The sequence below is a fragment of the Oxyura jamaicensis genome, chromosome Z (assembly GCF_011077185.1).
Source record: "Oxyura jamaicensis isolate SHBP4307 breed ruddy duck chromosome Z, BPBGC_Ojam_1.0, whole genome shotgun sequence".
NCBI classification, from domain to species: Eukaryota; Metazoa; Chordata; class Aves; order Anseriformes; family Anatidae; genus Oxyura; species Oxyura jamaicensis.
The window spans coordinates 22,159,630-22,176,254 of record NC_048926.1 but is presented as its reverse complement, the minus strand read 5'-3'; the positions used below and the strand labels follow the sequence as shown (position 1 = coordinate 22,176,254).

The following is a 16,625-nucleotide window of genomic DNA, read 5'->3' as shown; positions in this document are numbered from 1 at the left end:
GATTCTATGAAAATCTGAAGGCATGGGGAAGCTCTGACTGCCCCTAGTACACCTAGCCCCATGTATTGTATCCCACAACAGCTGGTTTGTCAGTGTTTCTAGCCTGAACATAGGATGTCTTTTTTTTCACCCACAGGTCTATAAACACTATAAAACACCGCAACCTCCACAAATTATCTAACCATTAATCACCGTAGCACCTACTTCAGCCACAGTAACTAAAGAAAAAACAATTTATTTCTAATGTTGTTAGCTAAATTAATTTGGTCATGTGCTTCTTGATATGCTAGGTTTTTCTGAGAATTTCATTTTATTTCTCCAATTTTCATTTTTTACTTAATCTGATCTTCAGCCTTCTAGCTAACTCTTCCACTGAATCATTTCTGAAGGTAAACTGCACGCCCTTGAGGCAGGGATTATTGATTTTACCTACAATGAAAAGTATCTAACACTTCTCTGAAACAAATAAAGATGTTAGGATACTCCACCTCCTAAAGCCTTTGTTAAAAAATGCTGCAAATCAATTCAATGGAAATGCTACACAACTAAATGGATGTTGTTTACCAACCAAATGATTTAGTATGAACTTAGCAATATTAAAAGTAAATGGTATAGCAGTTCTTACACTTGTAGTCTCTGTAAATGTATATTTAGAATGACTGCACACTGTACACTGGTAAATTTCTACATTTAACTTCATTTCTATCCTTCCAGAATGCAAATTTTCCAGTTTGTAAGAAGCAAATGCATGCTTATGGACCTCAAGAAGCAATGAATTTTGTAGGATACAAATCATGTGTGATGACAGCTAGTGTTTAGATATAGAGCAGTCTTTTCCAAAACACCACTATTGAAAAAAAGAATATGAAATAATTTTATAGTCTTTGGAAAGAATATATAATGCAGTATGAAGAAGCTAAACTAAGACAGGTCCTCCTTATGGAGAGAATGAATCAAGCACACGAATAAGCCTTAATGTACTGGCAAACTTTTTACTTTCAATGGTGTAACTATTGGTATCCATATATTTGGCATCATTATAATTTGACATAATTGCTAGAGCAATATTCTGTGAAAACTATGCTCTATTGAAATAAGTGCTGTATATTTTTTACTAATCTATTAACATTCGTACTGCAGTGGATGATTTTTTTTTTTAATGTGATATTCCTAAGAAGAAAAAACAACAGCAGGAAAAACATTCTTACTGCTTCATATATACAGAATGCTACTATGCAACATAATTAATGAGGCAGTGCAACAGCTGAAGTTACGCTAGTATTCCCAGAACACATTTGTACTTTCAGAGCATATATTTCTTTTTTTGAGATTCCTACATGGCATAAAAAATCTCCTAGAGATAAAACTAAAATGACACTAACTGAATTCCTCTACAACATGTATGGAGTTTTTTTTTTTTCTGTTATCAAATGACCAAAATATAACTCTTGTAATTTCAGGGCCGTTTTACAAATATTGTTAGCAAGTAGTTGATTGTAACTATGTTTATGATGTACTGTCTTATCGAGTCAGGCTACATGTAGCTATCAATATTAATAAGGCCGTGTTTTCATGTTATAGCTCAGCTGACCTACTGGCTACCATTTCTTTACCTCTAACTACACAGTTCTACCTGTCCTCTTATGTTGGCTGTAGCAATCCGCTGAATCCAGTGTGAGCTGACACTGCAGAAAGATCAACAAAGAACCACTCAGTTTTTGTTTTGTTTTCCACTCTGAATAGGGACACTGTAGAATCAGATGAGACAAGAGAAGTAGACAGTTGTGTGCAGAATCATAGGGGGATTCCTTTTCATCCACTGCAACAACTAAGCACTAAGTTGCCAAATCACACTAGCATTTAAAATAAAGATAATTAGATACTGGAATATATTGGTACTGGCATGTGGTTCTTTGTTTGTGTTTTGTACAGAGAACTGTGCAAATTGCCCAGAAAATCATTCATAAAATTATGTGTCAATAGTATATCACTGACATGGTGATTCATATACCTTCCTTGCTGCTCATGCTTGGAAAAAGGAAAGCATGAAAAAAAACTGTAAAATTATGGTTCAGTCACCAATCCAGTATGTCAATCCAGCAGTTCTGACAGGCTGGCGTTCGTAAAACAGACTAAACAAAATCAATAGTAGGAGACCTGCTGAAAGGCATATGACTCCATATTGTACAAGTGTCATACCTTTTGCTTTGTCTTGTGCCAAAAATCTAGCTCAGTTTGTAAGATTGACAAAGGGGCAATCCTATAAAGTAGCAGGTACCTTGAACTCCTAGCAAGTTTCCAGCAGAACATGCTAGAGAAGAGAAGCTGCATCATGCATCAACAGGGTCTAAATCAGGAAAGGTAAACTACTGGCATTGATAAAAAGTTAGAACATCAACAAAAATTTTTGTTGAAACAGTATTTCAACATTGTTGAAATGATATTTCAAACCACCGTGTATGTTTCTCTGAATAAGTCAGGCACCAAATAATAATAAAAAATGTTCAACATTACTGCATTACACTGGATTAGAGGTACTTCTTTAATGAAACTCCTAAGATCATATGAAAATATAAAAGATGTTCTTGTATACACCTTGGAAATTGTTGCAATTTGCTTTTTAACTATATGTCTTAACTCTTTCTTAAAAAGAGAAATGCAAAGGCAAATTAATAAAAATGCTCTCCATTTTGTGTGTTCCACATCCTTATAATCTGCCCTCCTCTACCTCCCCAATTCTTTGCACCTTTCTTCAACATTCAAATTACAAGCATGAGTTGAGAGGCATGGTGAAGGGCCTGGAACATGATGGTGAAGGGCCTGGAACACAAGTCCTATGGGGAGTGGCTGAGGGAACTGGGGTTGTTTAGTCTGGAGGAGAGGAGGCTCAGGGGAGACCTTATTGCTCTCTACAGCTACCTGAAAGGAAGGTGTGGGGAGCTGGGGGTTGGCCTCTTCTTGCAGATAACTAGTGCTAGGACTAGAGGGAATTGCCTCAAGTTGCACCAGGGGAGGTTTAGGTTGGAAATGAGGGGACATTTCTTCTCAGAAAGAGGTCAGGCATTGGAACGGGTTGCCCAAGTGGTGGAGTCACTGTCCCTGGGGGTGTTTAAGGAAACGTTGGATGTGGTGCTTAGGGACATGGTCTAGTGGGTGGCATCAGTAGTAGGGTGATGGTTGGATCAGATCTTGAAGGTCTTTTCCAACTGTAATGATCCTATGACTTTATTTTCTATTTACATTTCACTTCTATGTGTCTATAGAAATAGCCTATAGCATAACAGAAGCAGAGATGTGCATTTGCACTTCAGCTCCATCACCTTTTCTTATGCTTCTCTCACCTCCAGTTACAGTCCTATCCACTAACATGATGAGACAACTGAAGAATAAAACAAAACTTGTATTTTGCCTGCTCTCTTAGAGTAAACAGTTTCTCTCTTGGACTCAAGATTCATAGTCTGTCAGAAGTTCTCACTACACACCAGCCAACTGAGTTGTGCCTGGTCTGTGCCAGGTTTCTTTCCTTTCCATACAAAAAGGGTCCTTACATATTAGTATCTGAGGCACACAGGAGTGCAGAAATCTAGTCATGGGCCACTCCATAGCATGTTTAGTGCATATTCCATTTGTCTAGGTGTATACTGACAAACATTTCTTACACTGTTAATTCCCAAGTTTACCAAATGTTTTCTTCTAATGTGCTCAGAATCCCACTTTCTGCCTGCTTTTCATGAGGAATTACTTGACAGTTGAACTTGCAATACATGATGATAAAAAGCATATAGCATATAAAAATATAGCACGTCTGTTCTCAAAAGACATGCACACCTCTATTTGAAAAGTGAAAAAGACTGATAGAAGATAAATAGGAAAAAATATTTTAGGGTGATGATATGATGATGAGAAAATGCACATGAGAATTCATAAAAAGAACTGTAAAAATCCCAAACCTTTTGATTTGGTAACACGTGGAAGGGCAGAAGAGGCAAAATGCTGTCAAAAGCCCAGGGAAAAGATGAGGTAGAGAAACTTGGGACAGATAAATGGGTAATCTGAATCTCCATCTAACTGGAGCACCGGATTTGTAGAGATTCAAAATGCTGAGCAAACACTGCATTACATGAAAAACGTGTCTTTATAGCTGAAGGTGACGAAAAAGTGGTACAAATGAAGTTAAAAAGAGATCTTGTACAACATGCTGCTAGAGATCAAATCCAGTAATACATTTCATTGCTATTGCCCAAGACAGGCTTAAAAGAAGTAAAGTCATAGACTCATACAATATCCTGACTTGGAAAGGACCCACAAGGATCACCGAGTCCAACTTCTGGTTCCACACAGGTATACTCCAAAATCAAACCAGATGTCTGAGAGCATTGTACAAATGCATCTGGAACTCCAACAGGCTTAGTGCTGTGCCCACTGCCCTGGGGAGCCTGTACCAGTGCCTGACCACCTGCTGGGTGCAGAACCTTTCCCTAACCCCCAGCCTGACCCTCCCCTGTCCCAGCTCCATGCCGTTCCCTGGGGTCCTGTCGCTGTCCCCAGAGAGCAGAGCTCAGCGCCTGCCCCTCCGCTCCCCTCGTGAGGGAGCTGCAGGCCGCCATGAGGCCTCCCCTCGGCCTGCTCTGCTCGGGGCTGAGCAAACCAAGTGATTTGGGGAGAAAAAGTGAAGAACAACTGTGAACCTATCCATAGGAGCCTGTTTGAGCAATTGCCTTCTGCATCAGTTCTTCATTGAAAAGTGAGACTATGCATAGCGTAGTGACAATACCATTACTCCCAGAGACCCCCATCATATTCTTTCCCCACTGTCACAGGTCACATATTGTACTTTCCAGCATACCTCTCTAAAATTCAGTTCTGCTCATATAATTGTATAAAAATAGTTTCAGTCAATGCTACATTTATATTTAAACTAAAGAGAAATAGGATATTTTTAGAACAAAAGAAATACTGAAGACAGACATCTACACAGTGGTTAATACCATCCTAAATATGGATATATATTCCATAGATTAACAGATTTCAATCCAGAAAGATTCATCTAGCAGTAATTCAAATGTATTATTTATATCCTCATAAAACAGCTTACTGTTAGAAACCAGATTGGTCTGTTGTGCTGGAAACAACAACATATTATCACAGTGACTGCAAAAATGATGTTCTGCTTTTCAGTTTAGTGGTTCCCTGTACAAGAGCTTTGATCATCCAGGAAAAGCCTGTTTCTGTTCACTGTTTCTTTTAGTGCATAGAACCAATATTCACTTTGCTAATATGCCAAGATGAGAATTTCTTTTTATTGTAACAAAATTAACATTCTCACTTCGATCTAGATTTTGGACCCACCTCAAGGGGCCATTGCTTAATTGATGTGTCATTATACAGCCAAGAGCAACTACCATGTCTGCCTGTATCTAATCTTCAAATAGTCTCTCTGTATATTTTCACACACGCTTGCTTTTCCTGTAATAAATGAGACTGAACACTGAACCCATTCAAAAACAGGAAAAAAAATAAAAATAAGAATTACATACAATTGCCAATATGCACTGTTACGTTTTTTATCGCCTATTCCAGAAACCTACTTTTCCAATGTTAAATGGACAAAAGATATTAAGGAAATATGCCAAAATGAAAAATGTAAGTTTTGTTTCTATATGAATGATTGGCACACAGTTTTCACCTTTTTCCAGAATCTCAGGTCTAATATTATTTTCTAAACACCTTTTTATTTGTTTTATTTATTTATTTATTTTTTACAACAAACCTTCTGTTACTTCCAACTGGAAAACATTCAGAATGCTCCAAAATAATTTACTTCTGCCAATTCTGGGAACCCACTGAATGTAATACTCCACATTGCATGCTTTCTTTCACTATTCAGTATTTTTTCTTCCCCCACCATGGCTGCAGTCATGCCCTTTTTAGTATTTCAATGAGTATTTTTTGCTCTGATCCTTATGAAATCAGTAGCTTTCTGTTTTTTCTGTTTTATTTATTTATTTATTTATTTTATTTAACAAAGGATTCCTTTGTATGAAAATTAACATGACAAGAATGATAGTGGAGTAAGTATGCAGTTGGAGTTTTGTTTTTCCAGTAAAATGCATTTCAGAGCTGCACTGTATTTTTAACTCTCCTCTTCCTGAGATACACTAATTTTAATCTGCAAATGGAAGCTGACATATTTTAAATCAGATCTAAATTGGATCTACTCCTCATTTTACATTTTGAAAAACTCCACTGAATTGTTTTTTATTTATTTTTTAAATATTTTTTCATCTTCTATACAGCTTTCACCAAAGGATGAATTAGAAATTTTACCTTTATGGAAGAGGTTAAATTAGAAAGGTGAAATACTTAAAATGTAGAAAACTAAATTAAAAAAAAAAAAAAAAAACACCTTAAATTTAGAAAACTTCTTCAACTGTAAAGTAGATGCCATCTTTCCTTACATTTATTTCTGAAATGCAGCTACCAAAAACCATCTCTTCAGTACTATATATAACAATTAATTTCGCTATTTTTACTTTAATTCTTCTATTTCTTAATAAAATCACTGAGAGCTTATCAATTCCAGAAATAGTGAGGTTGTATTAAATCTTTTCTGCTCTATTCTACTTGTGTGATATCTTTGTGATGCTTAGAGTGACTTCCCAGTGCATGCCTACAGTTTTACCTAAAATAGTTGAAAAACTGTAGAAAAAAAAAAATCAGATAACATTATTTTCTTCCAAATTGAGATATGTGAAAAACAAGAACAAAACAAACAAGCAAACAAACAACCCACTTAGGTGCTAGATAGCATAAAATTGAAGAGGGGTTTTGAATGAGAAAAATTCATCGATACCTTGACCACTACATAGCATGAAGCATTAGATCTTTTAAAAACAAGCTAACAAGCAATTTTATAATAATAAAAAGCAAGCAAACAAACAAACAAACAAAAAACAACTGTATGGAGATTTAATATTCCCAGATGTGAGGAACTTCTTTCCTGAAAAAAAATATTTCTGCATTTCTAGACCTAAGCCCTGCTCTCTACTGAAAAATTCTACTTAAAAATGCAAGCCTCTATTTAAATTTGCCTCCATTTATATGTATAACATTTAGTAACATTTATATGTTACCATGTGTTATGTTATATGTGTTTATATGTTAACATATGTTATATGTTATATTGTTTATATGTTATTAACATTTATATGTTATACATTTATATGTATAACATTAGTAACATTTTCATGTTACTAAACTCTCTGAGAGAGTTTAGTAACATGAAAACCAATTAGAAATACAAAACTGACTCAAATGCATAGTCAGCAAGTCATTACCAGAACAATTTGTAGAAGTGAAGGATTACAGGTCTAGGGCACAAATAACAATTCATTCTTTTCCAATACAAAAACTAATCTTAAACTCTCTCCTTACTGTGCATGTGATATGGTCCTTCTGGTAATCCACAGTAAATCTCATAAATATGAAAGTACTCCTATGTTCTTGTTCATACCATTGTTGAACTCTGATAAGTAATTTTATACAGAGAGCACAACTGCAATTTAAAGAAGGGAAGTTACAGATTTTGGCATGAATCCAACATTGTCAATATGTCCTTGTTACTCCGGTTTATAATCTGTGACAGAATAAAACTCCTAATTACAAAAATCACCAGATAACAGTTACAACCAAATCAAAAGCAAAGATAGACACGCTTTGGCTCAGAAGCTACTCAGGTCTAAAATTTCCTAGCTAAATAAAGATATCGCCTCATGCTTAAAACCATGTAGCCCTGTAACACAGTATTGTCACTGTTAGAAACAGACCATCAGCTTTACACTTAACCTGCAAGGCCTCAGGGCTGAGGCTTGCTCTGCCTGAACTTTTCTTGACCTGCCTGCAGCTTTCCTGTACTTGGTTTAGCAATTTCTCTAACTGACCAGGTATCTGCAGCCCAATATGATTTTTTTTTTTTTTTTTTAACCTTTGTTATCTTTTATATTTTTTTGTTATCTTTGTATGGTGCCATCACAGATAGCCATAACAAGCAGTTATTCAAAGAATCACAGAATCACAGAATAGTCTAGGTTGGAAGAGACCTCCAAGATCACCGAGTCCAACCTCTGACCTAACACTAACAAGTCCTCCACTAAACCATATCCCTAAGCTCTACATCTAAACGTCTTTTAAAGACCTCCAGGGATGGTGACTCAACCACTTCCCTGGGCAGCCTATTCCAGTGACTAACAACCCTTTCAGTAAAGAAGTTCTTCCTAATTTCCAACCTAAACCTCCCCTGGCGCAATTTTAGCCCATTCCCCCTTGTACTGTTACCAGGCATGTGGGAGAATAAGCCAACCCCCACCTCGCTACAGCCTCCTTTCAGGTACCTGTAGAGTACAATAAGGTCACCCCTGAGCCTCCTCTTCTCCAGGCTAAACAGTCCCAGCTCCCTCAGCCGCTCCTCGTTAGACTTGTTCTCCAGACCCTTCACCAGCTTTGTAGCCCTTCTCTGGACTCGCTCAAGCACCTTGATGTCCTTCTTGTAGCGAGGGGCCCAAAACTGAATTCAGTACTCAAGGTACGGCCTCACCAGAGCCGAGTACAGGGGGACAATCACTTCCCTGGACCTGCTGGCCACGCTGTTTCTTACGCAAGCCAGGATGCTGCTGGCCTTCTTGGCCACCTGAGCACACTGCTGGCTCATATTCAGCCAACTGTCAACCAACACTCCCAGGTCCTTCTCTGCCAGGCAGCTTTCTAACCACACACCTCCCAGTTTCACACATTTCTATTCCATAGAAAATGTGATATTTACATTAAATTACAGTTGTAGTGTAAAGAAATACAAGCCTGGTAAGATAGCAGAGACCTTGAGAAAGAGACATATAATGCAGTTGGGATGCCCAGTAGTATGTTTTCTGGATGGATCAGTGTCATGGTTTTGGCTGGGACAGTGTTACCTTCTTCGTGGAGGCTCACACAATGCTGTGTTTTGGATTTTTGATGAAAATAGTGGTAATAACACTCCAGTGTTTTTAGCTGTTGCAAAGCCATGCTCGCACAGAGCCCAGGATGTTTCAGCTTCTCGTGCTGCCCTGCCAGCGAGGAGGCTGGGGGTGCACCAGGAGCTGGGAGGGGACACAGCCAGGAGAGCTAGCCCAGGATGGCCATAGGGATATCCCACACCATGTGGTGCTGTGATCAGCAATAACAACTGGGGTAAAGAAGGAGAAAGGGAGGGGCATTTGATGATGTTTTTGATGGTGTTCGTCTTCCCAATAAACTGTTACCTGTGATGAGCCCTGCTTTCCACGAAGGGGCTGAACACCTGTTTTGCTTTGTCTGCATGTGTGGCTTACCTACGATGCTGTTATATCTCAACACATGAGTTCCTGCACTTTTACCTTTCTGATTCTCTCCCCCTTTCCACCTGGGGAGTGAGAAAGCAGCTGAGTGGTACTCAACTGTCTGCTGGGATGAAACCCCAATAATCAGGATGATTTCCAAGAGGATATCACTGTTTTGAAGCTAGCTACGTAGACTTCCTCTATGTAAAATGATTGTGAAGAGAAACAAAATAAAACAGGAGGAGCAACAAATTATATTTCTGCCTTTCATGTTTGAGAAAATTCACATGAGCTTTAGACCCTAATAAACAATGCAAATGTAACAAGATGGACACAAAAGAGAGTTTGTAATGAATATCTTTTTAGCTATAGCAGCAATTACAAAAATGCTTATTAACACTGGCAATTCCTAGACCTACTTACTATTCTACCCTACCAGTATACCATACAGCTAGAAATCCCCCACAAACACAAGCATGCATACATGTGCACACAAAACATAGGTATCCTCTCCAGACTTTAAGAGCTTTCTCTTGCAGAGCAGTCAGAGGAAGCTTGGGTCCCTCTGCTGTCAGCAGGGTATCTCATCTCAGTCCTGCACCTACTTCACATAGACAGCGTAAGTGCAAGGTCAAATGCAGGTAAGGAGCTCATAGAACTGTTCCTATTTACTATTTGAGGCTTATATATTTCACTACAGTGCACATTCTGTCATGACACAACATTCATAGGCATATTTTAGCTTACTTAAAGATGGAAGAACAACTTGACAGAGAGTTAGCATGCTACAAAATAAACTGGGCTTTGCATTTGCAAAGCAAGTCCAAAGTCTGAAAAGGTCTCTCAAACTGCTCTTCAGAAAGGCTTTAGTTAAGGATAAAAATGAGTATTACAGTACCTTTAACAGAGAGAGCTCAGAAGAGATTTACTCCACATCAGGATTCTGCTGTGTTGAACTGTCTCTTGAAAGAGCACGTAAATAAAACACTCCCCAGTGTCATTTATCAAAACTCTTTCACTTCATCCAATCAGACTTTTAAGCTTCCTAGCTTTTTTTTTTTTTTTTTTTTTTTTTTTTTTTTTTTTTTTTTTTTTTTAAGGTTTTACTGTCTGATTACTGAAACACAGATGATTAGTATATTGGAAATCATGGTTACAATGAGTCCCATAGCTCATCTTCCCATTCCCAGCCAAAGAAAAATGGAGACAAAAGGAACTGGCAAGAGAAGGGAGGATACCTAGGCTGGAAAAGCAGCAAGAAGTCTGTGGCAAACTAAGCATCACATCCTGTGACACTGTCAGACTGTAGAGGGGATGTGATTTTCTGGTCCACATTCTCGTGGGAAGATATTTACAGTGATGGGAATTGAAACTGCTGATGACAGACAGTCTGAAAAGTATGGGTTTTTATGCTCTTTTTAATATTCCATGCCATGGTCATAGACTTTCAGCACAAGTAAAGAAATAAATTCCCTTTGGGGAAACCAAACTGAAAGAACTACCCCTCAAAACTACTATTTAAACCTGATTATTTATTTCACATACTTCTTAAACATATTCTGAATGTGTAAATTGTATGCTTGCTGATTAGATATACCAGATTTAACAACCATATTCATTTTTAAAGTTTAATATAGCAAATTAAGGAATAGGTAAGGCATTATTTAACAAGACGAACATTTGAAAGTATATTTTTTCTTTCATCAGCTACCACAAATTAGGAAAATTTGTACAACATTTTACTCTTGCAAGTAGCATCTGGAGAGACTGCAGATGACGTGACTGTGCAAATGCTCATAAGCCAGGCTTTTGCATCCTTATTTAATTCAAGAAAAGTAATATAGACCTGGAATTTTTAAAGCCATTGTAGGGACTCTGCCATCTAATAATCTTTAAACTTAGTAGAAAATAGGCATTCAATATTATGACATGCAGGTCTTGGAAAGGCTCTTTATTCTCAGTATCAGCGAGGTATTTTACAAATCAGATTTCCAAATATGACAAGGCCAATTAAAACCTCTATCTAAATTAAACAAAAAACCTTCCCAAAGACAAAAAAAAAAAAAGAGTCTGGTATACTAAAAAGTCTTATGATACGTCCCCAGACCCAGCACATTCTCAAGTTGGTTCTTAAATCTAATTAAGAGAGACAGCCTCCAGGTAACTATCTCTCAATCCTGAATCCAGTGCTCTGCCTTTATTCCATACTATATTCTTTTTTCTACTGGCAGTATGTAGGAAAGAGCCCAAGTCACTCAATGTCTGAGCATACTGGAACTGTAGGAGGTCAGTGGAATATTAAGGGTGAAAACCATTTATGTACCACAGACTAATGCAAGATTCATACATGAACCATTGGTCCCAGATATCCTATTTTATTAAATGTAAACCAAAAAAAAACAGTTTAATACCTAAACTAAGCATAGTCTGTTAAAACAAGTTTGGGATTTCTCAATAAAGCATTAATATCAAATTAAACTTTACGGATACCAAATGCAAAACAATCACATAAAAAAATGTATCTGTGAAATAAGGCTTACTGGAGCTTTGCATGTCACTGCACTTCACAATGACATACCTCCCCAAAGTGGGAATGATTTCTGGAGGAGATATTACTTCTCTGATGAGAGTTAGTATGTTTGCTGTCTCTAGTCACGCAGTATTTTATAGCAGGAATTGTATGAGGAGGAATTTTCTTTTAAAGGTATACATATTATCAACCTTTCTAATTAATTTCTGAGCAACCTATAACTGTTATTCATTTAAGATATACTCCCAGTCTCTGCCCCCCTCACCCTTCCAAATTTGGATGACCATCTATAATCTTCAATTTTGTTTAATTCTGTTCTTCTTTAATGGAATGAAGAGGGGAAGCATAGCTGTATAACTGAGCTGTATAAAAGCTTTACAAAAATATGTAAGCTTTTTTTTTTCTAGATTTGTAGACAAAGTATTTAGCTACTAAAGCAACAATCAGTTCTTTACTCAAAGAAAAAAATATTTGTTTTACAATAAATCATAAATATTTATTTATTTTTTTTTTAATGCAAAGATAACCCCAAATCTCATTACTTAATAGCTAAGAAATTCTGAAATACTATGGTTTCTGATTTAAAAGATTTGTATATTTAGGCCTCCTTTAATCACATTGATTAAATTTTACCTTCCATTTCAGATTTGTTGTTACATCACAACAAAAAGGTCAACAGAAATGAGTTATGTATATCTACCAATATCTGATTTTAATACAGCAAAAAAAAAAAAAAAAAAAAAAAAAAAGATTGGGTTGAATTAGAAAAATTACATGCAGGAAGAAGTTGCAATACCTTATGAGACAGCATCAAAAACTAAAAATTATAAAAGCAGGCGAAACAAAAAAAAATTAGCACAATTCACTTTAAACACCTACTTGCTTCTGTAGCCACTGTTCTCGCCTCCTTTGTTTTCTCCTTAAGCTTTTCAACTTGTTTCTTTCTCTCTTACTCAGTTTTTGGTTGATGGAAGTATTTGTAGGCTGCACAAGACCAACGGGTGCAATGTATTGTTCCTCTTCTACAGCACTTGCAGATGAAGAAATGTTCATCACAAAAGATGACCCGTCAGCAATGGCACTCCCAGAAGATTGTCCAGCAGCTTCAAAATCATATTCACTCTCTGTGCCTCTATGCACCAACGTGGTAAAGGAAGTATCTCGAATCCTCTTCTGTAGTTTGTCAGCATGTGACCTATATTGTTCCTGAAAAGCACTACTGTTGGACTCTAACTGCAAGCCACTTTGTGTGTAAACAGGTGGATTTTCATTTTGTCCATTCGACCATTTCATATGGTAAATAGTTCCTGTACTGGAAGTTTCAAATGAAGGTGACAAAGCAAGTCTCTTTCTGACATTTAAATCCCAACTATGTGATCTTCTGTGGAAAGGTTTTAGAGTGCATGCATAATTCAGAAGACAGGAATCAGAAAGATTTCCTTTTTGATTTAATGCCTTTAAGGGAAGTTTTTTACTTTTCATCTCCATTCTGGGAGATCTTGCTTCGAGACAAAGTGCTTCTGTTAATCTTTCAGTATTATTATTTCTGGCCGTGTATGAAAGCCTTTGTGGTTTGATTTCCGAAGTTGCTGTTACCACTTCTTGGTGGGTATCTGTGCTAAAACCAGACTTAATTTTGCAGAGAAGTAAGTGATTTCCTGGTGATTTTGCCAATTTAAGAGAGAAAGCTGGCTGATAGTCAGTTCGACTTTTGCAGAAATGTATGTTTACTAACTGTCCACAGGAACACTTTGTGTTGCAGACAAAGTTAAAGCCCCCTAAACGGGCCTCACAAAACGGACAATGCAGTTTTCCAATTGTCCACTGTGCCTATTAACAAAAAAAAGAAAACAAATTGACATCCAACACATTCATTATAAATCAACGATTAAGAATCATTACCAGATTTACTTTTCTCCTTTAATAAAAGGGCTTGTCTTTTGTTTTTCAAACACAAGAAAAGAGACTGCACAGCAAAAAGAAAATCCACCACAGAAAATGTTCCAGTGAAAACTCCGCTTGATGAAGTGAAAATTAGATATAAGTGATAACTATCCTAAATCTAAGAAATCTAGAACTAACACACATTTCAAAATGTAGAGGCTTTAAAGTATTCTAATTATTTGTCCACAGATAAAATAATGCTGCAATGCCAATGAAAACATTAGATCCTTTAAAATAGTGAAATTAATTTACCATGTTAATCTGGAATTGGCAAGCACAGTTTCTCAGCTGAGTTTTCTGAGTGCTAATACATTTCTTGCATACTAAGTACAGTGGAAGGAGATTTCTCACAAAGAGAATATAGCTCTTTACTTTGCTTACCCACAAAAGGCTTGAAATGGTACTGGCATTTTGATTTATGTAGTATTACAACATAATCTGTGTGCAAATGCCATCACAAATCTTTAATACCGTATCATTAGGGACACACTTATTTACATTATCTGCCATTTTACATTTTTTTTCAATCCTAAAGTCACTCTTTGAAAATAAAATACATATCAGACAACTATAAGCTCCTACATACTTGCACAACTATTAGTGTTTTTACTAAATATATTAATCTGTTCAACAGAAATTTTTCTGAGGATTAAAGTCATGCTAGTGTTCTCATGATCACAGCCCATAGGAAAGACAACATTATAAACTCCAGTCACACATTACTCACTAGTGTGCCCAATGTGGGGTTAAGGCATGAATACAGAAGCTATCCAACATTTCTAGCATTGCTTTCAGTTGCAAATGTCTTTGCAAGGTAGTTTGGGAAAATGATTCTATGACTGATGCTTGTCTGAGTGAATGGTCTGGAAAGTTTCAGTAAAACCACTTTTGCAGTTTCAGAAAAATGCTGATGTGGATGAACGGTTATATTCCACATGCAATACTAGAAAAAGTTCTGGAAGTGCTTGTTTGAGAAGCTCAAGTGTGCGTTGTCGGTTAAAAACACAAAATTTCACAAAGTATCAAAGATGTGCCTCTCACGGCAATTATGAGAATCTGTTCAAATCTGGACATGCTATTAACTTAGAGAAAAATAAATCTGTTTACATATGCCCCAAACACTTTAAAATCCCTGAAAACTCCTTAAACACACACAGTCTTAGTTCCTAAGGCTAACAAACCTGTGTCTATGCCATTCCCTAAGAAATATTAAGCTGGCACAGAGGTTTACTCTAAATCTGCCACACTCCATTTCTCAGATGTTATGCACTAGGTACTAAAATTCAGGAATAAGCACTTAGTGTCTTTAGTGAGTCTTGCAGGCACTCAGCCACTACGGAATAATAACCTAGATTGCCAAAGGGGGAGGAAAAAATGTCCAGAAAGGTTAGGGAAGAAGGCTAACAGTCTGGTAAACTGGAACACAGAACGTTCCTCCTGAACATCAGGAAGCACTTCTTTAGTGCACAGGTGATGGAGTACTGGCACAGGTTGCCCAGAGATGTTGCAGAGTCTCCCTCCTTGGAGATTTTCAAAAGCTGCCTGGACATTGTCCTGGGCAACCTGCTCTGGGTGACCCTGCTTCAGCAGGAGGGTTGGACCAGAAGGACCCTGAGGTTCCTCCCAACCTCAGCCATTCTGTGATTCTGGCAAAAATGAGAAAGCAAGAGTTTTTAGGGAAGAAAAAGGACAATGCTACACCCTATGTGCAGAGAGACCGGGAGATGAGCTGCAGTACAAGGAAGTCTGGGATTGATTTAATATGAGCTTGGCAATGGAGTGTGGAAGCACTGACTCAGGATAAGAAGTAACAGCCTACTAGTGGAGGCGGTGGCAGCGGGAAAATCAGCAAGATCTGAAAAGAAGCTGAAGGTACACAGATCTAATGATGGTGTGCATAAAGAGGAAAAACTAGAAAGGGTTAGCTAAAGAAGCTAAACCAAATGATGAGTAACGGGGCAAAGAGAGTGCAAGTCAATAAAGGTCACTAACAGCGCTAACTAGGTATTTATAATTATCGAAGATTCTCTATACACCAATTTGTGCATGAAACCCAATGAGATTGGTTAAGAACAGGGACAGATGGCAAAAAAGAACTGGCTGGGAAGCAGTGGGCTGTTACAGACTGCAAATAGACTTTGTGCTTATGTAAAATCTTTTAGCCTTTGATTCAGGAGTCATACAGGAGAAAATAACACATGATCACAAAATTATTCAGAGCCCAGGAGGATCTGGGGACAAGCCAAAATTGTTTAAAAATGCCACACATTTATCTGTAAACCTGCAGCATCTTTCCAGACAAGTCAGAAGTGAATGAGACAAGAGTTCCCAGGACATGAAAGGATGAAAAAAACATTATGACACTGAAGGCTTTCAAAGAGTATTGTACTTTCTGCCTTGGCCACCAGAGGAGCATTGGTCTTCTGCAATCTTGAGAAATACGCTAAGCCTTTTCTTAGCAGTCACTGTCTATAGGTTTTTTTATCTTGCAGGTCTCCAACTTGACCTTTTAGGCTTTCAAATGCATTAAGGCTGGGCATTTACAGCTAAAGGTGAAAAGAGATATACTAATATCAACATTAACTCCAATTGTAGTGAAATAATGTAACAAACTACTATAAAAACTGTGTATTCATGATCAGGAATTCAAGATTCTGCAATTCTGTAAAGCAGGAAAATAACTCATCACCCCTAATTTATTTCTGAAACCTATACACAATTCTGTCATACACTGTTGTAGTCTCCATGAGATCATTAATTTTCAGAAGGGCTTAATTAATGTTTAACAAAATAAAATATAC

General features: G+C 37.2%; 1 protein-coding gene across 2 annotated transcripts in view; it reads right to left on the bottom strand.

Annotated features, from left to right (window-relative positions):
* The window catches only part of RNF180 (ring finger protein 180), an 88,833-nt gene that overhangs the window by 59,320 nt on the left and 12,888 nt on the right, over positions 1 to 16,625 (bottom strand). For both annotated transcript variants that reach the window (XM_035309977.1, XM_035309978.1), the window contains exon 4: positions 12,760 to 13,710. In XM_035309977.1, the coding sequence (XP_035165868.1) occupies positions 12,760 to 13,710 (951 nt within the window). The remainder of the gene's footprint in view (positions 1 to 12,759; positions 13,711 to 16,625) is intronic.